The sequence below is a fragment of the Amblyomma americanum genome, chromosome 8 (assembly GCF_052857255.1).
Source record: "Amblyomma americanum isolate KBUSLIRL-KWMA chromosome 8, ASM5285725v1, whole genome shotgun sequence".
NCBI classification, from domain to species: Eukaryota; Metazoa; Arthropoda; class Arachnida; order Ixodida; family Ixodidae; genus Amblyomma; species Amblyomma americanum.
In genome coordinates this window covers 70428568-70452671 of record NC_135504.1, presented here as the reverse complement: position 1 = coordinate 70452671, position 24104 = coordinate 70428568, and the positions used below count along the sequence as shown (strand labels likewise).

The window sequence follows — 24104 nt, the reverse complement described above, 5'->3', positions numbered from 1 at the left end:
ATAGTTCTACACTATGCTTCTTTTCCATTGAATCTATCCAATTTTTACCTTCGACGTTTTTAACCTGTCGTTTAATGCTCTTTCTTTCTCCTTCCTCCTCTCTGGCAAACTTACTGGCCAGCTTTCTAGTTCGTTTCCGCCACTGTGTGTCAACGCTCTTTCTGTAGAGGTATTTAAGTACCTTAGCTGCCCACCTGTTATCATCCAATTTCCTCAGGCGTTCTTCGTATAGTACTTTACTCTGAGCTTCTCGTGCTTCGAACGTTGCCCAGCCCATATCCCCCTGCACTGCCTCGTTTGTGGTTTTCCCGTGGGCACCTAGTGCTAATCTTCCGACAGTTCTCTGATTTACTTCTAATCGCGACTGAACTTCCGCCCTTAAGCATAGAACCTCATTCCCGAAAGTAAGCCCCGGCACCATTATTCCTTTCCAAATACATTTGAGGACTTCATACCTGTTGTACCCCCACAATTCCCTATGTTTCATTATCCCGGCATCTCTTCGCCCTTTTGCTATGAGAAACTGTTCGTGCTTTTCCGTGTACATACGCCCGTTGTTTACCCATACCCCGAGACATTTGTATTCGGCCACTCGAGGTATTTCATGGCCTTGTATTGTAAGCTCCTGATCAGTTGTGCCGTAGGCAAGGGCGCTGGTGAGTGCCTCTTGCGGGGGCTTTCTTCGCAGGGTGCGCTTCCATTTTTCGGCTGGCACGAGGCACCACTAGTTAAATGGTTTGTAATGTTTATACCTTCGTGAACCGCTTCCCATCTCCATTGCTTTCCTGTAATTCCCGTGTTCTGTGCGAAGACATCTAGTACGTCAGAGCTGCAGTGCACTGCGGCGACTTCCTCCATCCCCTAGCTAGCTTTTTCTCGGCGCGGTTCAGGAGTTCATCGCGTTCATCGTAGTCATTTCTCCTTTCCTCACAACCATGCACACACCAAGCCAGCACTCTTGGTTGCAACTTCTGCAAGACCCTGCTGTTAAACCTTCGCGTCGCACGTACTTACACCGGCATCAAAATCACCCGTACATCACAGAGCAGGGACCACGGCTTAGGGGTCGTTTCTGTTCAGGAGGGACACTTCTGGTTATCCGTTTTTTGTTCGACCAATGATGCTCTGTCACCTGAAATTGTTTCAACTACATCAAACAACGCACATTTTTCCACGCGGTGAGTGTTTCCCAGTAAATGAAGTTGCGCCCCTGGGATATCCCACACACATCTTATGTGGGCAATCTGATATCCACGGAAGTAAGAAAATGTTACCGAGGTCGTCCCACGCATAACTACGGCCGCTTACTGCGTGGCCGTGGGAGATCCCTCATATGTTCGCACGGGACTTCACAGGGATCCGTTAGGTATTTTGTTTAATATTGATTTGTTCACAAATACTGCGATCACAGTGTAAGACATTGCAGGGAGGGCATGCATGGTTATGAAACAAAACTATAGAATTGCATGAATACACACAATTAGTAATTGATCTACAAGAAAAGGCTAAATAGCCTCTTCTCGTAGAATGAAACATGGAAAATGTAATTATAGCAACGTGGGCGCGTACTTTTTCTCTTAGTTTATTTCGTTCATTTGTATACATGATTGTTTGGCCATTCTTCCTCCCTGTTGCAATGCCATAATGCATAATAAATAAATAAATACTCGCAGGGACACTTAAGACTGCCTACGTGTGATAATGTGAAACAATTAAACTGCCTATATGCTACGTTTTTATGGCTGAGAATATTACTACGAGCCATGACTATACACATATATTTTGTGTAATAAAAGTTCTGAGTCATACGTTGCAGAATTACTATGGGTAATGACTACGCGAGTCATGACTTTTATAGGTCATAGTACTGCATTACGGTCCATCATTTATGTTTAACTATACATGTTCGCTTCCATGTGTCACATCATACACCGGCGTACTGCATGAACCAAATTTCATGCCGAGCCGCCGCGGTGGCTCAGTAATGGCGCTCGGCTGCTGACCTGAAAGACGCGGGTTCGATCCCGGCCACGGCGGTCGAATATCGATGGGGGCGAAATTCTAGAGGCCCGTGTGCTGTGCGATGTCAGTGCACGTTAGAGAACCCCAGGTGGTCGAAATTTCCGGATCCCTTCACTACGGCACCCCTCTAGAGCCTGAGTCACTTTGGGACGTTTGGAAAACACCGCAAAGCAAACCGAATTTCGTGCCGTTACATGGCGGCGGGAAGCGCTTTTGCGGATGAGGTGTCCGCCGAGAAGGCAGTTATAGTTAAAAAAGTGTGTGTGTGTGTGTGTGTGTGTGTGTGTGTGTGTGTGTGTGTGTGTGTGTGTGTGTGTGTGTGTGTGTGTGTGTGTGTGTGTGTGTGTGTGTGTGTGTGTGTGTGTGTGTGTGTGTGTGTGTGTGTGTGTGTGTGTGCGCGCGCGCGCGTGCCTGCGCGTGCGCGTGTTTCTCCCTCCCGTCCTGTGTTATTCTGCGCAGTTTTTTTTAACTATGTCGCTACACCAACTGACGCAACGTTCTACCCTATTAAGGCAGTTATACCACGCACCCGCCACGGTGGCTAAGTGGTTAAGGTGCTCGTCTCTCGAGCCGGAGTAGGCGGGTTCGAACCCGACCGCGGCGGCCGCAAGTTTCTAGGGAGTGAAACGCATAATACCGTACGCGTGTGCTGTGCAATATGTCAGTGCACGTTAAAAATCCCCAGCTGGTCGAAATTACTCCGGAGACCTCCACTACGGCACCTCTTTCCGCCTTTCTTCTTTTACTCCCTCCTTTATCCCTTCCCCTACGGCGCGGTTCGGGTGTCCACCGAGATATGTGGGGAAGTTACTGAGTCATTTCCTTTCCTCAAAACCAATTTATACAGCACCTTTAGATTAGGAAAGATTAGCGATTTGCAGATTACCGCTTCAAACCTCTGCTAAAGTATTCTAGAGCAGTTTGATTTAGCATGAATGAATGGAATACATGAGCTGCAAGCTTCTCTATTCCTCGAGCGTGGCTGATGGGACTAGCAATTCGTGACACTAGAAATACAACAGAGCCCAACTCCAAACGTTTGCAAAAATGTGCGAATGGTCGCTTCATGCCTCAGATTTGATCTTTCTTCATCAGCCTAGGAAATTTTTCAACGATAGCTGGTCTCGGTACCATACACCACAGATTTTTTTTTTTTTTGTGCAATCTCTCCAATAGACCCCTTAAACGTCTGCATTTCGGACATCCTTCCGGTGTGCACCACTTCTACATCTATTCAGATTGTCTTTGATGACATCTTTCCGTCTTTCCAAACCATGCAGAATTTATGCTTTCCATTTGCTCAACAGCATATTACAATATTACTTCATGTGCTTTCACTCCGGTGTTCTGATTGCGATAGACGTCTCGCAGTGTGAAGAAAAGGCCGGTGTGGGTATTTTCTCTCTCTTTCTCGATAGGTCACTTTCACTTCATCTAGCCGAGTTCACCCCTATTTATTTGGCCATATTTTTAGCAGTAGTCCTGGCTTTGAGCAAGTTGAACAACTCGCTGTCTTCTGTCATAATTATGACGGCTTCATTATCCCTGTGTTCCTCTCCCACAGCGTATAAGGAATCACGGGCACTCCGCGCTTACTCAAATGCTTGGTACCCCTCCGTGTGTGTTCTTCACGGTTGGTGTGGGCACCTGGGCGCAGATGGTTTCATATCAATGGTGTTGCTGATACCTTGGCGTAGGCATCTCTTCAAGGCCCCATCATCTCTCTCCTTCCGCCCTGCGCATATATTACAGCGGCCAGGTTTCGCATGTATCTGCTATTGAAAGAATTTGCAGACCCACCACGGTGGTTCAGTGGCTAGGGCGCCCGGCTGCTGATCAGGAGTTCCCGGGCTCAAACCCGACCGCGGCGGTGTCAGTGCACGTTAAAGATCCCCAGGTGGTCGAAATTATTCCGGAGCCCTTCACTACGGCACCTCTTTCTTCCTTTCCTCTTTCACTACCTCCTTTATAGCTTCCCTTACGGCGCGGTTCAGGCGTCCAACGATATATGAGACAGATACTGCGCCATTTCCTTTCCCCCAAAACCAATTATTATTATTATTATTATTATTATTATTATTATTATTATTATTATTATTATTATTATTATTATTATTATTATTATTATTATTATTATATTATTATTTGCAGCATCAGCTCTTACCTCCTCTCCCAACTTCCAGCATCTTTTCTTCCCTTGGTGCAGTAAAGGATGACGACCGCGCAAGCTTGAGGCTTCTTTCACACGTCTACTTTGTGGAGTGCCTCAAACTTCTACCAACATCGGTCTGGTCTGGCCAATTCCACGAGGCATGCGCCATGTACAGAGCGAGCGTTACAAGCAACGCCCAGCGTCAAGAATCTTTAAATTGGGGTCCATACATAAGTGCACCATCGTTGCGGGACAAGTCCAGCAATTTCGGACAAGAATTTTGAAAATGGCAAATTTTTTAAGGTACATTTACGGTAATATTGAAGGTAAAGGTGCATTCTTCTGATATGTAGCAAAATCTTTCTTTTAAAGTGTTTCCATCGTTCGCATCGAACAGTTATGACTCCCGTAGAAAAACAATAGGGAACGCTTTTGACGATAGCAAAAACGTTAATAGAAAAAAAAATTCAAGACTGCCGTTGGGTGATCTGCAGACATGTTGATTGTTATAGTGAAATCTAATGGTTTCCCGCTGAAAAATGCTTTTGTCCAGAATTGCTGGGTATGGTGACGCCGCAGTGTCTGGTAGCCGATGTTGCACGATACCGTGTCCTCTAATGATAGCACAGCGATGTTATAGGTGTCAGATTTAGGTATTCGAATGGGATGCGCGGTGAAGCCTGAGTAGCATGCAAACCTTGGCGGGCCACTTTTGAGTCTAAGGAAATGGTCCATCGCTGAGTGCTTTTATACGGGGCTCAGCTGTCCTTCGTGGTTAACATCCGATCGAGGCAGTGGGTGAGCTCATGGGGTGAGCTAGTTAGTGAGTGGGCAGGGACTCCGGAACTTTTCTGAGTGGGGGCACGACTTCGAGTGTATTTTGTTATTTATTTATTTAATGCTCATTAACGTAACAAACTTTATATTTTGATTATTGTTTATTTTTCAATGTTCAACTGTTGATGCAAACTGTCACGTTGTATTCCAGCAGTCAGGAAGACACCGTAAATCCTTCCAAAAGAAACTGTTTAAGGGGCTGACCCCCACCCACTAAGAACTGAATGACTCGGCGGCGGCGATAGCCACAAGCGCGCTGGGCGGTCATCGAACTGAATGCATGCAGTTCTTGGCCGCGCTCAATTTAAAGCTGGAAAGGAACCTTCGAGATAAAGAACCAACACTGCAGCAACTACAACAATCTGGAAAAATGTGGAAGCATTTGCACGTGGCCACGATCAATGGAGATAAGTCTGGTTGCATCTAGCATTACAAAACAAAATGATAAAGCCGTGTGCCGGCAGTTTTTAATGCGCATGATCAAACGGTGCAAAGATTCACGGCAATATGAAACGAACTGAAATGGGCAGCTTTATAGATGTGCGCACGAGGAGTGATCAATTGGTTAAAAAAGTTTGTGCATAGTTTGTTTAAATTCTGGTAATCATGAACTGGATAGCTCGAGGATATACCAACTACCGAGCATCCAACGTCAACGACTTTGAGGAGTCCCTGCCAGTACCTCAGGAATACTCGGGCATTCTAAACAACTACAAAGGCAGCAGGATGCGGTACCCACCACCGCACAAATCCTTAAACAAAGAAGAGGCTGTCACATGGAGACAACTACAAACGGGGTCATATCCAAACCTAAACACACTAAGTAAAATCCACCCCACACTTTACGAAAACAATTAAGTGCCCGCGGTGCCATGAAAAACCTACACTATATCACATAATATGGGCATGTCAAAAACTCGACGTAGTTCTAATTATACCAAATCCAAGTGCGTAGCAATGGGAGGGTATGCTCTCCAGCGACTGCCGCGATGACCAGATCGGTCTGATACGGCGAGCTCAGCTGACGGCAGCATCCAGCGGAGCCCTGGAATAGGGGACAACGACCGTTGCGGAGATGGACTCATCTGAACCGCATAAAATCACTTGCGCTAGAGCTCAATAAAGTTACCCTATCCTATGATCCCGTACACGGGTCAGACAGTCGACTTCTGTTGGCACGAGACTGGTTTAGGTTACTCATATACGAAATGCTTTACAACTGGCTACGAAGCCAAGTAGCTCAGCTCCACTGTGCTTTGCATTGAGAGTCCTAGAACTGATGTGTTTCAATTGTCAGAAATCTGATCCAAGTGCAAGCAATTGGAGACTGGGGTGGGGGGCGCTGCCCCTCTAGAAAAATGTTGGGAGAGGGGCGGCCTCCACCCTTGCCCCCCCCCCCCCCCCGTTCTAGGGTCCCTAGGTGTGGAGCCGTGCGTGTGCCAGCCAGTTAAACTTTATAAAGATTTAGTTTTTAGAAGCTGTTGCACCATTAATCATAGGACCACTTATGTGACTCATCATCTCCATTATAATCATCATGTGATCATTATGAGTGAGCCCACTGCTGGACAAAGGCCACTTCAAATGACCTTAAATGACCTAAGGGAGCAGAAAATGCTTAACGGGTGCATGGAAAGATGACGCAGCACGCGGCAGATGGGTTGAATGCGTGTTTCTTCCGCTTTATATTCTCCTTATTGTGGCTATAAGTGGCCGAAGTCATTGGAATGCTAAACACATCTGCAGTTATTTTGTCCCGTTGCTGTCGTTTTCTTTTCTCTAAATAAAAAACAAATAAGTATCCCGCAGCACACAGAAAAAGAATGTGATGAGAAAAAGACTTGTTTCGAAAGCAACGTTTCAAACAGTTTATATTTAAGAATCTCACATGACACATCGATGAATGTTGAGACCACGCTGGTGACAGACAAAATTATATGTACAGGAAACAGCTCCTTCGCAGCCTCACAATCTATGCTGTTCATCGCATATACATCTCGTCTGTTGGGGGCCCCCGAGACTTCATGGACGCCGTAAGTATCCCACTGCAAAGACAGCGAACCTCGTGGGCCCGACACTTCTGATGAAGACTGTAAGTGCACTTCACCCCTTTCCTAAAAAGCCACCGCGCCTTTCCTTTTCTCGTAACGTACTCCTTTCCTTCTGGATCGCTCATGTGATGGAGGAGGAGGAGGAGGAAAACATTTATTTTCGGCCGATGGTTAGAAGTGTTGGAGGGGGGGGGGTGTGTGGAGGTGTCCCATAAGGTAGCCAAGATATTCGGGCTCTGGCGTCCCCTATGGCTCGCTCGATGGCCCGGACTTGGGTAGTCAGGAATGAGCTGAGCAACGCAGTCTCCCACTTCTCAGAATCAGTTCGTTCCTGGTCGCGAGGCGGCCCACAATTTAGCCCGAGGTTTCGTCGATAGGGCAGTGGAGCAGCCCTCCCTGGGAACGGCGAGGAATCGTATGGTTTCCTACCACGAAATTACCCAGAATTATCGCCTTGCGCGAACTCTTTCCCCCCGAACACAACAAATCTCTGACTAAATCCCAAGAAGTAGCCTGGAGGCAACTCCAAACAAACTCATTCCTCAACCCGGTTCATGATGCATTCGCATACCTCGCCATCTACTCCTCCCTCTGTAAACATTATCGCCAACGAACCACTCTCTCACATATTCTCTGGACATGCCCTCAGGATCCCCCTCCGCAAGGGCTGCAGTTCGTGTGATGGACAATCGTACGCGCACATGGATTCCGGCCGGTGCTGAAAATATAAAACTCCACGATTGTTCACAGCCATTGCGGCACGTAGGCAGTCAGCGCTGATTAGGTGCATGCGACAGGCAGGAAGGAAGGAAAAAGGGCTGTATGTACACGTATAGTCCACACTTGTCCATCATGCGGCGTAAAACTGGCAGGTTCAACAGTGAACCCAATATGCAGCCCGTAGCACCGATGGGCCGTGGCACGATCGACCATAAGCTTTCTGGCCGAGGGTCAAGAGTAAAAAAAGTCGGCACACAGTAGCCGTCCTGTTTGTCACCTCTGCAGTGTCCAGGCTTGCACCCTCCGCAAGAACCTAAAAGCACTCCAGATGACAGTGTTGACAGTCCTCTCTTCAAGATATACACTATTCTTGTTGGGCAACACTGCACTTTATACGAAAAAGGCCAAGGACTCGTTCGAAATGTTTGCTACAGATGGTGCGAGTTTGTTCACACTGTAGTAGCACGATGAATGATGCTGAAGTTCGCTCGTCTTGACGAGAACCCTTCCATTGGGTTCCTGTAGTAGAACATCGTGCGATGAGCAACCATAGAGCGACAGCCATCCTAATCGCCCTCGCCCGTCTTAGAAGCTGTGCTTTCGACACTACGGGCAGTCTTCGGCGGTCGTGATGGGCAGACTTGAACGCATGGGGTAGATTTGCCAGGAAACTATCTCTGCGCAAGAGTGACTACACAGAAGTGTGCTTCCAATACTGCAGCAAGTTCCAAGCTTGAGTGAGCCACATATGGTACGGTTCCTCATCTAGTTTGGGGCAGACTTCTACGGGCGCTGCTGAAGTCAGAGCGCGGTGACGGTGCAGACACTTCTCAGAGCGTCGTAGACGACGTCCGGCATGTGGTCCTTGAGGCACCGAGGGCTGACCACGATGTGGTCGAAGTACTCCGGCGATGTCCAGAACATCTGGTACCTGCGGGAAACGGGCAGGACCATGAGGAGCGGTAAAAAAGCTTTTTTGTCAAAGAAGCCATGAAACACCTTTCTGTGAAGTTGTAAAATCTTTCACGGGCGCTGTTATGTCCAACTCCAAGACCTTTTATAGGCTTTGGGCGTCTGATATCGGCTTTTTGTTTGAGAAAAGCTAATGTCACAGCTCAAGAGCAATTCCCCCTCTCATCTTTCCAGACACTTTTCCCACCTTTCTATAGTCACAATTACTGCCTTGGTAAGGTACTCGAGTACGCTAGCGCTCCTCAGTACTAGCCACGCGTGCGTCTTAATTTGTACGTGCTTTACACTCATTCCCTTTATTAAAAAGTCAACAAGTACTGGCGATGTCTACGGCTCAACGGCTCACAGTTATAGAACCAGTTCAAACCACACCTGAACAGCTCGAAGCCTTATTGAATTAAACTGAGTGATGGAGAGGAAAATAGTTTTCATCTCGGCAAAAAAGAGCACCCCGTTTGTCCATGTTCAGTATGGTGGACAGCGCTAATGAAACACTGCGTGCCAGCTATTAATCAGGCTGCGTAAGTGCAGCCCTTGTCAAAACTAAAGATTCCAAGAGGCTTCATTGCGGACCATGCTGTGTAAATCGCAGTGCGTCACCAGCGTTCCAAATTACGAGGGTGATATGAACCCTCGTTCTGGCCCTGCGAAGCTTAAGAGTTCAACAAATGCTGCAAAAGTCTCCCTGCACAGCTTAGAACAAAGCCCCTTGAGCTCCAAGCTTTTGCCATATATAGCTATACATGTACTGAAGTTCTCAGTTATAAATACTCCGCGACCCAGTAGGGCGCCGCGCTATTATTAAAGCGTCACTACTGTTAACCAAATATCTCTTCTTGTCTCGCGATACACGGTCTGCTATATATACGAACATTTCGAGTCCCAAGCACATGTGCAGGCCGAATGGTAATGCTGTCGGCGCCCACGGTGGTATATTGTACAATACGGCTGCAATCTTTTTTCTTGATTTTTTACTTTGTGATTAATTAAATCAGCTTCAAAAAGAACGCAACACTCCGACCAAAAGTCTGATGAGAAACCGAACGTTTCAGTTCCGGCTGGGCACCTTCTTCAGGGGTGTCAAGATGGGGACATCAAGATAGTTCGCCATTGAGTTTCTCAGTAATTATTTAGAGGGAAATCAGGTGGCGCTGCACTTGATCCACCATGGAGAGGCGCAGGGATGCCGGGAAGATGAGTTTTCGTATTTGGCTTGGCTACTGTTGGATGCAAAATGTGGATTCAGCCGTAACAATACGCTCTTCTCGCGGCTTACCTCGACGAAATGTTGTGAAAGCTTCCATACCAGCCTAACACCGAACTTACACTTTCGTTAAGTTCATTAAAGACGTCAAAAACGCGCCATTTAAAAAATTTAAACTTCGCACAGAGCAGGAGTAATAATAATAATTGGTTTTTTGGAAAGGAAGTGGCTCAGTATCTGTCTCATATATCAGCGGACACCTGAACCGCGCCGCAATGGAAGAGGTAAAGGAGGGAGTGAAAGAAGAAAGTAATAAAGAGGTGCCGTAGCGGAGGGCTCCGGAATAATTTCGACCACCTGGGGATCTTTAATGTGCACTGACATCGCACAGCACACGGGCGCCTTAGCGTTTTTCCTTCATAAAAACGCAGCCGCCGCGGTCGGGTTCGAACCCGGGGACTCCGGATCAGTAGTCGAGCGCCCTAACCACTGAGCCACCGCGGCGGGTGGAGCTGGAGAGAATCGCAGAATCCACGTGTTTTCAGGCCAACACTAGACAAGCCAAACACGGATCCTCGTCTTCCCGGCATTGCAACAGTGGATAAAGTGTTGTGTAAAGGAACGGAACTCGTGTAGAAAGTGATGCCTGCTTTCCCTCTGGGTTACACTGAGAAACTCTATGTCGTTCGCCTCAATCCCGGCCAGACATATTTCTATCAAAATGTTTCCATTCGAAACTGCCATCTTGCACGGCATGGTACGTACACCATGCGTGCAGTGTGGACGACCGTACATACGTACTCTGTGCGTTTCCTTTCTCGTAGAAAGTGCAGAATCTTGCCGGGCATGTGCATCTCGGGCAACTCTGTACGAGGAATGCCCCTCTCCAGGATGAGCTCGAGGGACGCCGGTTCGACTCCCTGCAGGCAGACGCACGCCACAACTTCAGATAGTCCACGCATCTGGCGGCGTGCAGGTCAGTTGTAAACATTCGCTCAAAATGTCACGAACACGCTCGTATATACAGGGTACAACTTAAAAAAAAATAGCAGTTAACAATAGGCCACGGTCCGCGGCGTCTTGTATTACTCCGCTAGCCAATCACGACAGTAACCGAAATCAGTTTTTTTTATATTTTACTTTACTAAACCAGCCAGTTATCAAAATTCTAGAGCTCATATATTTTTGTGATTGGGTTCTTGTTTAGGTAACAAGAAAAGTTCTAACGACGAACTACATTTTTTGTCTCGGAGGAATGCTGTGCTGCGGCCCTGATTGTGGGCGGCGCTTCATTGAAGTTATAACTTGTATCTGACTGTAGAACGCAGAATGACAGAACACATTCGGAAGACTGAAGTTCCTTCCAGCGGTGGGTTTCTAAGAAGAAAGCGGCGGCACGGGCGTTCAATTGATTCGAGCCTCACAGAGGGCAGCACAGGAGCAGGCATGTGGTAAGGTGTGATATGGTTCGATAAGGTAAAGGCAAATAGGGAAGAGGCATCTGCAGAAGTGCAGGTGGAGAGGGAAATAGAGGTACGGTAAAAGAGTAGATAGATGAATAGAATGAATGTGATGGAGGAAAAGTAGGAGGCATAAACAGGAACGGAGAGAGGCCATTTACGAATTATGTAGAAAGGCAAATATACATACCTTATGTGCAAAGCTACGCGCTCATATTTTGTAACAATCCAGTCATGTGATTATTAAAGAAAGAAAGAAAGAATGAATGAATGAATGAATGAATGAATGAATGAATGAATGAATGAATGAATGAAAGAAAGAATGAATGAAAGAATGAAAGAAATAATGAAAGAATGAAAGAATGAATGAAAGGAAGAAAAACGCTTGAATATTGGAAAATCGTAAGGCACTCTTATGAAGATATTTAAGGTAATGGCCCATTCTTCCGATCTATATATACCAAAATCTTTCTTTTAAAGTGTTTCCATCACTCTCATCTGCCGGTTAAGGCTGCCATAGAAAACCAATGGGGAACGCTTTTGACGACAGTAAAAAATAAATAAATAGCAAAAAATGCGAGCCTATGGACGATAGACCTGCAGCTGTATTGATTGTTATATTTAAATCTTACACGAAAAAAGTGCGCTCATGAACTCTCCCACTCAAAAATGTTTTTGTGCAGAATTGTTGGGGATACGCACTGTAGCTGAGTTGGCAAACATTAAACTCGGCGGCATGGGTTTCCGGGGGTCACGTGAATAATGTGCGGGCACTCACGGGCTTCTCGCGCGGCTTCAGGCACTCGGCGAGCTTTCCAGTGGGGGCGCCGATCTTCTCGAAGGCCTCCTTGTTCTTAAGCGGAGGAGTGAGCCGTCGCCCGCAGAACAGCGCCTCCAGGCCGTGCCTGTTGAGCACGTTCTTGGAAAGAAAAAGGAAGACACGCACAAAGGAGGACATGAGAACGCCGCGGTGGCTCAGTGGTTAGGGCGCTCGGCTACTGATCCGGAGTTCCCGGGTTCGAACCCGACCGCGGCGGCTGCGTTTTTATGGAGGCAAAACGCTAAGGCGCCCGTGGCTGTGCGATGTCAGTGCACGTTAAAAGATCCCCAGGTGGTCGAAATTATTCCGGTGTCCTCCACTACGGCACCTCTTTCTTCTTTCACTCCCTCGTTTATCCCTTCCTTTACGGCGCGGTTCAGGAGTCCGCCGATATGTGAGACACATACTGCGCCATTTCCCTTTCGCCAAAAACGAATTATTATTATTAAAATCCGAACGTGCATGCCGTTGTGTGCTCAAACTGTTAGCAAACACAGCGGCATGCTTGACGCGGAAAATATTTACGGTATATATGCGTGGTTGAAATGCACATGCCTATAGTCGTATACAACGAAAGTATGAAGCGGCAAATGACCCCTTACAGCCAATGGCCTTAATCCCATTAGGCTAATGGCTAATTGCAGTAGGCCTACAAGCGTAAAATAGAGGAGGGTGGCAAAAGAGAGGGACGACCCACGGTTTAATGGGATTAATCGCTGGCGTCATAAAAATCTTTGGACGCCATTGGCTCGAGGGCCTCTTTTGAGGGGCATCCGCAGCTTCGTTCTTGAGTTGTACCCGACTATAGTGTAGTTGTGGTCCTAGAGAGCGTCATACGTGAACTGTGGGAACAACAACGACGGATATACGAAGGGAGAAGCTACAGTAGGATACAACTTAAAAAAAAAAAAACAGTTGTTAACACAGGGCCACGGTCCGCGGCGTACTGTATTACTACGCTAGCAAATGATAACACTAAACAAAATCACCTTTTTAGCGTTTGACTTTATTAAACAAGCCAGTTATCAAAATTCTAGAGCTCATAATTTTTTTTCTGATAAGCTTCTTGTTGAAGTTACAAGAGAAGTTTTAACAACGGTATATGTGGGCGGAGCTTCACTGCAGACTTAAGTTGTATCTGACTATATAATGCGCACAGCCTTAGTTGAAACTCTCCTGACTTTTTCCCCCTGTAGTGGAAAGCTTACAGAACCTCGGAAGCTCAGCGTATATGAGCGGTAACGAGAACCCTCCTGCTCAACTTTCGAGAAATATTCTGGTCCTTGGGGGCACCGCGTGAGCGGGTCAAGGGCAAATCACGTGACTCGAAGACTTTTGACCGATTCTGTACGTCCTGCACGTGGCCCCTGCATAGCACGTGTGCATACCTTGTTCATGTCGCACTGCAGGAGGCAGCTGATGACGTCCCGCTTGAACCTGTCCACCTGGCGGTAGCCGAGGCGGCACACCATGTCGTCGCCCACCACGATGGTCATCACGAAGTCACGTGTCTCCCGCGCCCTGCGCCGGAAGAATGACCAAGGCCAGATTAACACGCGGTTAATCCACGGATCCTTTTCCCTGCTTAAGGACAAAAGAGAGCGAATTCAAAGGGCGCTGTATGGACTAATGTCGCTCAAGGAGTAGCAGACGAAGGAAACCACAGGAAGACACGCCGTTCAGACGCCCAAGACAGTGCCGTATGTGAGGATGGTCGACCGTGTGTAAATGGCACCAGAGGAATAAGCATTTAATTCAGCTGCGCTGATTTCATATTTGCTTCGAAAAATAAGCCGTGACAGCGCGCTCCGGTGATCACCTTCCAGTCGCATCAAAGACGGTGCGAGGGCGTTCGTGCTGGATGCAACGGAAACTTTTCTCCGTGCCTTCCCCTTCCTGCATTTTTACTCAGTCTAATCTGTGAATTAGCTTACAGGTTAGATGAGGACGGTGGACCTGTCTTCGGCGTAATTCTCGGTCCCTTAGCTGCATGCTCAGTTTGTGTCAGGGATTGACAGCAGAGACAGCGGTGAGCGCTTGAAAGAAAGACTGGATGGCGTACAACACTTGGAAAACCGTCGACTAGAGTCGCGATTGACGTCTTTCCATGCAGTTTACCATTTTAATGTTGGCATTGAGAAGGCGAAATATGTACTTGAACCTCACTAGATCACAGGCGGCTTAGATCACAGGTTCAAGGTGCGGCAGATCACATGCAAAACTGATTATTTCCTGTCTCTTTCTTTTTCTAGAACAATCCACGACTATAACAGATTGTCTTCAGTCACTGCTTGTATTATGTCTTATGATGTTTCCATTCTATGTTACTATAACCAATTTAAACTTTTCCAGTCGCATGTTCTTTTGTGACTACTGTTTTTTTTTTGTTTTTCTTCCATTGATTCTTGATTGTATATTGATTAGTTCTGTGACTTACACTGTGTCATCTCATGCTTTTTTATATCCTCCCCTACTGTAATGTCTGATGGCGCTGTAGGTAAATAAATAAATAAACAAATAACATACCTACCACCCATGATCTGGTGCCCGACTATTTTTCAAGCAAAATGAAAATGTGTACAAATGTGTTCTTTCTGTGAGCGTCCGTTCTTATCCTGCTCCCTGCGTGAACATTACACATTTTCCGTGGAAACAGAAAAAGCGGCGCCAAGACCGACAACTTGGGCGTGAGGGTTCAAAAAGATTTTTTTTTTCAAATCTTCGATGCACTTATGCCGCGTGCGTCGTGCTGACGCTGCGAAGACTTTCCGCTTTCTCTATTATTCGCACACCCTGAGATACAACAATGATGCGGGAGAGGCCATTTCTTCTCCATCCATACTCAGTCTGCCCTCTCTGCCTCTGTCTCATTCAGATAGTTCACGCAATGTCAGTGCACGTTAAAGATAATAATAATAATAATAATAATAATAATAATAATAATAATAATAATAATAATAATAATAATAATAATAATAATAATAATAATAATAATAATATTAATAATAATAATAATAATAATAATAATAATTGGTTTTTGGCGAAAGGAAATGGCTCAGTATCTGCCTCATATATCGGCGGACATCTGAACCGCGCCGTAAGGGAAGGGATAAAGGAGGGAGTGAAAGAAGAAAGGTGCTGTAGTGGAGGGCTCCGGAATAATTTCGACCACCTGGGGATCTTTAACGTGCACTGACACCGCACAGCACACGGGCGCCTTAGCGTTTTGCCTCTATAAAAACCCAACCGCCGCGGTCGGGTTCGAACCCGGGAACTCCGGACGTTAATGATCCCCAGGTGGTCGAAATTATTCCGGAGCCCTCCACTGTAGCACCTCTTTATCCCTTTCTTCTTTCACTCCGACCCCCTCCCCCACTCCCCTGTCCTCGGGGCGCGGTTGAGCTGTCCACCAAGTAGTGAGGAAGTTACTGCGACATTTCTTTTCCTCGAAATCAATTTCCAACTTTTCGTGGACGACCTGTTGATAGTAAAACGCGCAGGCGATGGAAGTTTGTTACCTCTCGACGCTCAAAATGCCACCTGGCGGCGAAAAGGCGTAGCAGCGCAGCGTCGGGAACTTGGGCTTAAGCAAGATTGCCAGCACCGAGGCGACAGCCGCCCCGAGGCTGTGTCCCGTGAGCACCACGGTGTAGCTGGGGTGTCTAGACAGGGCCTGCGCCAGGGGCTCGTCCAGTTGGCCCAGGATCTGGAGGGCGCTTTGCAGCACGCCCTGGTGGCACAGGCCGACGCCGTCGGGCATTTCTGCGCATGCGCGGCCGCAGACGTGTGCATTAGTGCGAGGTTTCCTTATCATTAGTACGCGTAGTATGTGTATACATCCTATAGCACAATGCGTTTTGGGTATAACTGTAATTGTGCTGTTACTATGGCGACGATTGAGTTTTAATGGCCAAGTGTAGATTGGTCATACAGCGCCATTGTAAATGTGTTCAGTCTGCACCAGGTGGAGTCAAAGAAATCCAGAAGAGCGCGGTGAGGGGCTAGTTGGTACGACATTATGGAAACAATGAATAACTGCGCAAAAAGGACGGGACAAGAGAGAAGAATCTGCGCTTGTCTCGTGTGATTCTTCTGTCTTGTCACGTCCTTTCTGCGCAGTTATTCATTGTTTCCATCATGAAGCCAAAGAGCCATTTTCTCCAAACATTTCACCTTGCTGAAGTCGAGCGCCAGGTCAGCTGGGAAAGCTTGCGCCATTGTAAAGCCGGCGAATACCCGGCGGTACTGGGGATCGAACCCCGAGCATAGGTTGATGCTAGAAACTAATATAAAGCGCTGTTTGCGAGTTGCTGATAGTTCATTTTTACAGCGATAAGATGGTATCAGTTATAAATAAGATACACTTGCGCTGAGTTTTAAGATATAAGCGAAGTAATCGGATCGTAGTTGAGGATTACGCCTTGCGTTCACGCCTCTCCAACAGTCTTTGTTAAAACTTTAAATATTGAAAAATTGTAAGGTACTGTTATAGAAATACTGAAGGTAATGGTCCGTTCTCCCGATGAACAGCAAAATATTTTTTTAAGTTTTTCCATAGCCCGCATCGAGCACTTAAGAAAACCAAAGAAAGGGCACCGCTTTTGACGATAGCAAAAAAAAAAATGCAATCCTGCCGGTGGGAGATCTGAAGGATATATTGATTTTCATACTGAAATCTTACAATATGTAAAAAAATTCGATCGTGAACCCTTTCCCGTTCAAAAGTACTTTTGTCCAGAACAGTTTAGCATGAGGGAGCTGGAGAACGGACAGTAATGTGAAGAGGAATGTGCAGTTTCCAGCAACGTAAAAGGGTTCTAAGGAAGAAAAACCAGCGGAAGGACGCAGACAGAGATGGGGCACAGGACGACGCTGATTGTCGTCCTGTGTCCCTCTCTGTGCCTGCGTCCTTCCGCTGGTGTTTTCCTCAGAACTATGTACCAACTGCCCAGCTCTCTATCCTATATACTGAACACAAAAGGGAAAACATTTGGCACTCAAAAGCGGAATTTATTTTTTCCTGGGCGTTTAACCTAAAAAGGCATTCAACGTGTCATGTGTTCATAGAAATTCTACTTTAAAAAGTGAGTACGCTTTTAGCTCATACTCGCGGAATAATTGTTGACTGAATGTGCCTCCAACGTGCAAGTATACTCTCGAACATTGTACCCGTGTGGCCAGGCTATAGAGGCGGTCGCACAGTCGCGCATTGGAGCGGGTGCCTCACCGACGGGTGACGTCATGGAGTCGGTGAGCGTGTCGGCCACGGAGAGGGTGCCCCTGGCCACCACCAGGACTGCACTGGTGCGGTGGTCGAGCGCCACGTAGTAGGGCACCCGGAAGAGGCCGTTGGCGAACGACGAGCAGATCAGGTCCTCGGGGCGCACCTGGGTCAGGTGCTTCACGGTGGCCGCGTGGCACTCGAGGCAGTTGTCGCCGGAGACGTTGCCGCTGCTGCCGCGCAGGCAGGAGCAACACCTGGGCCAGTGATTTAATAACGCTGCATGCAGGCGCCCGGTCTTGTGTCCAAAGTCGTCATTTATAGGACACGGACTGTAGAGACGGTTCGCACTGAAAGTACTCGGGCGCCTGCAAGTCGGCCGGAAACTTTGCTGCACACTGCTCAGCACTTGTGTTGTCTTCTCTTTGTCTCGTTGCGCTCCAAGCAACTGTCATGCTGAACTAACTGGTCCGCGCGTCTCAGTCAATTGTGTGTGCGCAAAGGAGTGCGGACAGACATACAGAACTTCCGGCAGGCTCACCATGTTCTCTTTGATATCTGGATGCATTGCTCTACAGTCTAACAGAAGGTTTCGATGTATGGTTTTACAGTCTTCTAGGAGATGCTTTTAATGTTTTCTACCCTTATGCTATACAAACATCGTCTCCTGTTCGTGGTGACCTCTATATTGCTTGTTTCTAAGGTAACGCGATCTGGCCTGGTTCTATATTGCCTGGTTCTAAGGTGACCTGTTCCCATAGTTCTTTTTTTCCTCAATGCCTGATCCAGCCTGGCTCTTAAATGCCTGGTTCTAATATAACCTGCTACAGCACTACCAACCGTATTTTGCTCTTTCTGGCTCTGCATTCGCCCAATGATTATTTAATAATAATAATAATAATAATAATAATAATAATAATAATAATAATAATAATAATTGGTTTAGGGGAAAGTAAATGGCGCAATATCTGTCGATTATATCGTTGGACACCTGAACCGCGCCGTAAGGGAAGAGTAAAGGAGGGAGTGAAAGAAGAATGGAAGAGGTGCCGTAGTGGAAGGCTCCGGGATAATTTCGACCACCTGGGGATCTTTAACGTGCACTGACATCGCACAGTACACGGGCGCCTTGGAGTTTTTCCTCCATAAAAACGCAGCCGCCACGGTCGGGTTCGAACCCGGGAACTCCGGATCAGTAGTCGAGCGCCCTAACCACTGAGCCACCACGGCGGGTACCCAATGATTATTTTGTTTTCATTTTCTGTCTTCCGTTATCAGTTTGTTTCGCGGACATCTTTTCTGATGTTCGTAATAACTTCATTTGCCCTGTTGTCGCCTGCATAGCCTATCGTGAGCTTTCTAGTCCTTTTCATCCACCGCATGCCTGCGTTTTTACTGTACAAGTACCTGAATACTTTGCCTGCTCACCTCTTCTCATTTATTTTTGTTAGTCTCTGCTCAAGCGTTACTTTGCTCTGTGCTTTCCGTGCTTCAAAGGAGGACCTACCCATATCTCTCTGTACAGCACCGGATTGTACAGTCGTCCGCAGGCCTGTCCAGAGCGCTCGAACTCCGCGCCGCCTGCGCTCTGCAGCGCGCAAAACGACGTCTAGCGGCAGCGCCTGCAGCCCTTGCAAAAGCTGTACCATTTACTACTAGCGCCATCTTGCGGCGAACACCGCGATGCGACTACATCAGTCAGTGGACTACATCTACACACATCTTCGGGTTGGCCGGGCTGTGGTTCAACTTATGTTCACCCCGCGAATCCTACGACGTACCCGACGACATCACACAAGTGTGTTGGTTCCGGTTGGACTCTTCGTTGGCCTTTCCAGTCAACTGTAACTAACGGCAAAATACTGCGGCGGAAGCAATTATAGTTTGCCAATTAAGTTTGGAATACATGTTGTGAACAGAGGATGGCAGGTTCTTTGTTTTGTTAAAGCTCTGACATATTCGATGTACTGGCTGCGCTAGTGTCGTTCACGCTAACCTGATGGTCAGATCTTGGATTCTTGTAGACGGACGCTTTCAGGCTGTGAGCGTGTTTGCACGTACCTGATTCCGGCCCACAGGTCGCACAGGCCCGTGCAGACGTGGGACGCCATGTAGGCTGGCCAGCCGTAGCTTCCCCATGCAAACTTGAGGTAGTAGAGCGCCTGCTCCGGGTTCATCCACGCATGCGCACTCGGCTCTGAGACGGCCGCCGCTGCTTCCGCCGCTGGCGCATTGGGCGGCACGCCGTTGCTGCACGGAGCCCGGTCCACCGGCGCTGTGTGGGCCAGATGAGTAGTTTTTTGAAGCGAAAAGCATCACTACGCTGTACGTAAAGCAGTCGTCGCGTAGGCCGGAGAATGACCTTGAACGACCTTCAGACCAAGCACGTTAGCCGTTGTGACCATGTGTGGTACAGTTATGGCGTCGAACCCTTGACCCCTGACCTTCACCCATGACCTTTAGTTGGCCTTTGACCTCTGACATTTGACATCGGGTGACCTTCTGGTTTACCTTTGACCTTAAAAGCATCCGATGGGGTGATGTGAAGCCACGCAATGACATCGTATGGTGGTGTCGTAAGACCATGTGATACCACGTCATAGCCACGTGGTGGTGTTGGTATATATAATAAAATCACCAAAAATTGAAGAAACAACAGGATTTAATTCACGACGTTTCGGCTGGAGGACCAGCCTCGAAAAAGGCTGGTCCTCCAGCCGAAACGTCGTGAATTAAATCCTGTTATGTTTCTTCAATTTTTGGTGATTTTATATTATATTGACCAAACCAGCTGCCAGAAATCACTTTTGGTATATATATATATATATATATATATATATATATATATATATATATATATATATATATATATATATATATATATATATATATATATACTTCACAAAAGTCTTCCCGGATCCAGAAATTTTTAATGCAAAAGAGGGGCACATGAACGAAAACAGAGATTTATTAACGACGTTTCGGCCGGGGCCCGGCCGAAACGTCGTTAATAAATCTGTTTCCGTTCATGTGCCCCTCTTTTCTGCATTATATATATATATATATATATATATATATATATATATATATATATATATATATATATATATATATATATATATATACAGAACGGCTGTCGCGATCGTCTAGCGGATCTGCCATGGACTAGCCTCAGACGCTTAGCAAGCGTGCTTGCTTTTCGATGAATTCTAGGATTAGCCAAGTTAAGCCACTGCCAGTTTTTATGCCCTTTTCCTTATATACGCCACGGCAAAACTGCAAAGGACTAGATCATCTGATTTAACTCGGTGTCCGACTATAAGGTGGTTGACTACATTCAGACAATGATGCACAGTCTTTGTCAAAAATATACGGCCCAAAGGGTTTGCATCCAAGCCGTGTAGCTGAGCTCTTAAGCACGTTTGATGGTCCTAAGCTTGGGGGGGGGGGGGGGGGGGGTGGGTTCAGGACTTTAGTTGCTCCGACAATGGTCGGTTTAGGGTCTCTGAGTAAACAAGAGGAGCCGCGCTGCAGGGCTCAGAAGCGGACCTCTTGGGCTGTGTACTTTCGACAAAGACTGTACACTGGCACACCTTATTTGCAGGAGTCATATTCCTGAGAGAACAGCGGAAAGTCGCAGAAAGACACTGTTTCATGTCCAACGTTCTAGGGCAAAAATGTTTCAGTGTTGGAAAAATGCAAGGTATTGTTGTAGAAATAGCGCAGGTAATGGTTCATTCTTCCGAGGTGCAACAATATGTTTTTTCTTAGTTTTTCCACTGTCTGCATTGAGCAGTTAAGACTGCCATAGAAAACCAATGGGGCACGCTTTTGACGATAGCAAAAATGTTAATAGCAAAAACATTCAATGCTGTCAACGGGAGAACGGCATATATATTGATTGTTATAGTGACACCTCACAATATATGAAAAAAAATGCGTTCATAAGGTCTTTCTGGTTCCAAAAAAAAACTAGGATTGCACTTAATTCTGCTTAAGAAATGCGAAAGCCTTTCGCTTTCGTCTCTTTGCCCCTCCTCTTTTCATTGTAATTTCTTTTTTTTTTTTCGGAAATTTTGTCATGTTTTTGTTTTAAATTTATTTTTCATTTTATTTTTCTTTTTGTTTCATTTCGTTTTTTTAAATACTAAGCAAGCCTTCTCAAGCATTTACATCGCTCTTCGTAGAATCAGTCACACAAAACTTGCTTCAAACACAGCATTCATTTTAATTAATTCAATTTAATTAATAGGGTTAATTGCGATTCATCCACTTAACTTTTCCCATTTCAAGATCTACTCACGCACTACCTAGCACAATCAAACTTTTGCGCATTTACCGCCACAGAACGACATAATCGTGCGGACACTTTGTTGCTGACGCGACATAACCATATAATGCTTTCGCATTATATGTCCAGAACATCATATGTCCAGAACTGTTGGGTATGGTACGGCTTAAAGTCACCAGCGCCACCTACCGGAGGAAGGCGGAGTCGCGCAGTAGGGCACCGCCATACCCTCGCGACACTCATCTGACGTGGATCCCATGCGGGCCAGCTGGCGACGCTGCTTCTTGCGTAGCAGCACCAGCGCCGACAACATGTCCGACGGAGTCACGTCCACGTCCTGGACAGAGGAGAGATTCCGCCAATGGAGCCGAGCGACGATCGTTGTCGGCACTGACGTCAGTAATAATAATAATAATTGGTTTGGGGTACAGGAAATGGCGCAGTATCTGTCTCATATGTCGTTGGACACCTGAACCGCGCCGTAAGGGAAGGGATAAAGGAGGGGTGAAATAAGAAAGGAAGAATAAAGAGGTGCCGTAGTGGAGGGCTCCGGAACAAGTTCGACCACCTGGGGATCTTTAACGTGCACTGACACCGCAAAGCACACGGGCGCCTTAGCATTATACCTCCATAAAAACGCAGCCGCCGCGGTCGGGTTCGAACCCGGGAACTCCGGATCAGTAGCCGAGCGCCCTAACCACTGAGCCACCGCGGCGCGTCTAACGTCACGCTAAATGCGCAATAACCGTTACAATCGGCGTCGTCCTCCCCGTCATTTAGAGTGCATGACGGAGGCCGATTGCATTTCTCTCCGGCAGCTCCTGTGTGGCGTCGCCACGGGATTGTCCTCAACCTCTTCCCTACAAATCGTCCTTCCGTAGCCTGTAACCGTTTTTTCCCTTCCTTTTGTCGCAACTGTTGTGCCCATTGCAGAAAGTATGTAACTCTAATTTCCGCTGAGGGACATTAAAAGCTTCTTTGAAGAAAGAATGGCAGCGTTTTAACGCCGTGAAACTGAGTATGACGTGCGAAAGCACTAATTTTAGAATTAGCTCGACTAGCTATTGCCTAACAACTGCTTTAACTTGACCTTCGCTTGACTCTTGCCTAGACATCTTACATTGTCCCCCGAGACAATTTCTTTTAAACTTTCGTACCATGTGACCTTCCCCTAGTCACATCGTATCCAAATTATTTCATCTCAAAGGTGAAATGTCAAAGCTTCAAAGTCATCGGCTTTCCTGGATTGCTATTGTGGTGGTGCATGCGCACTAAAAAACTCGGCAGCGTCCAGCGCTGTCTGCCATGCAATTCGCTGATTGGTCTACGGTGTGTGTGTGTGTGTGTGTGTGTGTGTGTGTGTGTGTGTGTGTGTGTGTGTGTGTGTGTGTGTGTGTGTGTGTGTGTGTGTGTGTGTGTGTGTGTGTGTGTGTGTGTGTGTGTGTGTGTGTGTGTGTGTGTGTGTGTGTGTGTGTGTGTGTGTGTGTGTGTGTGTGTGTGTGTGTGTGTGTGTGTGTGTGTGTGTGTGTGTGTGTGTGTGAAGGCATGAGACCACGTGACATGGCCGAATTCTGTTCTTTTCTGCTCCACTCATTCTGTTCTGCAGCCACTCGGTCTTTTCTTTCTTACGACACGAATGACGTCAACAGCTTTTTCTTTAATGCACCACGTGGTGGCGGATAAGGGAACTAGAAGCACTTGTTTCGAATTCATGGTAATTTTGGTTTCCGGATCCGAGCTGCCGCGTCACACAGCTGTCTCAGTCGGGTGCATCCCGATCACCATCATCAGCAGCAGCAGTTGCAGCGCTGGCGCTCACCTCGAAGAACATGCAAGCGTGTTCGGCCATGTGCTGATACGCCTCCTTAGTATCCTCCAAGTCGCTGGCACAGCAGAAGAACCGACGCAGTCTGCAGAAGCACGAAGCAGAGGGAGGAGTCTCTCGTTAGCACACAATAAGCATTGGACTGGAAAAAAAAACTATATCTGACGTTCGGTATCTCCTTTTCTCTCTTGTCATCTGCCCAATATTTGGTGACAGACAGGCATAGCCGTACATAATTTGAGTGTAAGGTAACAGAGCTCGAGGTGTGACCGAGAAGCATTGAATTTTCGAGTGGAGATTACAGAGGTTGGTTAAAAAGCGATCCATGAGCCTTCTGTAGGCAGTGCCAGAAAAAAAAGGCTGGTAGAAACGTCACCATCTTCAGGGGAAGAAAGATGGCAGCGAAATAGCCACAACCTCTCCCCTCCCCTTTCCTGACCACATGATTCACTTCTAGGCTCCCAGCCAACAGATTGAACGTTCCAGTTGGTAACCAATTGAATGAAACAATTCAACCTTCTTATTTGTC

At 46.9% G+C, this 24104-nt stretch overlaps 1 protein-coding gene across 1 annotated transcript in view; it reads right to left on the bottom strand.

Moving 5' to 3' along the window:
* Window positions 1–7261: 7261 nt before the first annotated feature.
* Window positions 7262–24104, bottom strand: part of LOC144101882 (diacylglycerol lipase-beta-like) — a gene marked incomplete in the record, with an annotated part of 59570 nt that continues 42727 nt past the window's right edge. Inside the window, 9 exon segments of the mRNA XM_077635104.1 lie at window positions 7262–8713; window positions 10760–10878; window positions 12197–12337; window positions 13627–13759; window positions 15757–16000; window positions 17466–17716; window positions 19521–19734; window positions 21940–22087; window positions 23570–23660. Of these exon segments, the coding sequence (XP_077491230.1) occupies window positions 8584–8713; window positions 10760–10878; window positions 12197–12337; window positions 13627–13759; window positions 15757–16000; window positions 17466–17716; window positions 19521–19734; window positions 21940–22087; window positions 23570–23660 (1471 nt within the window).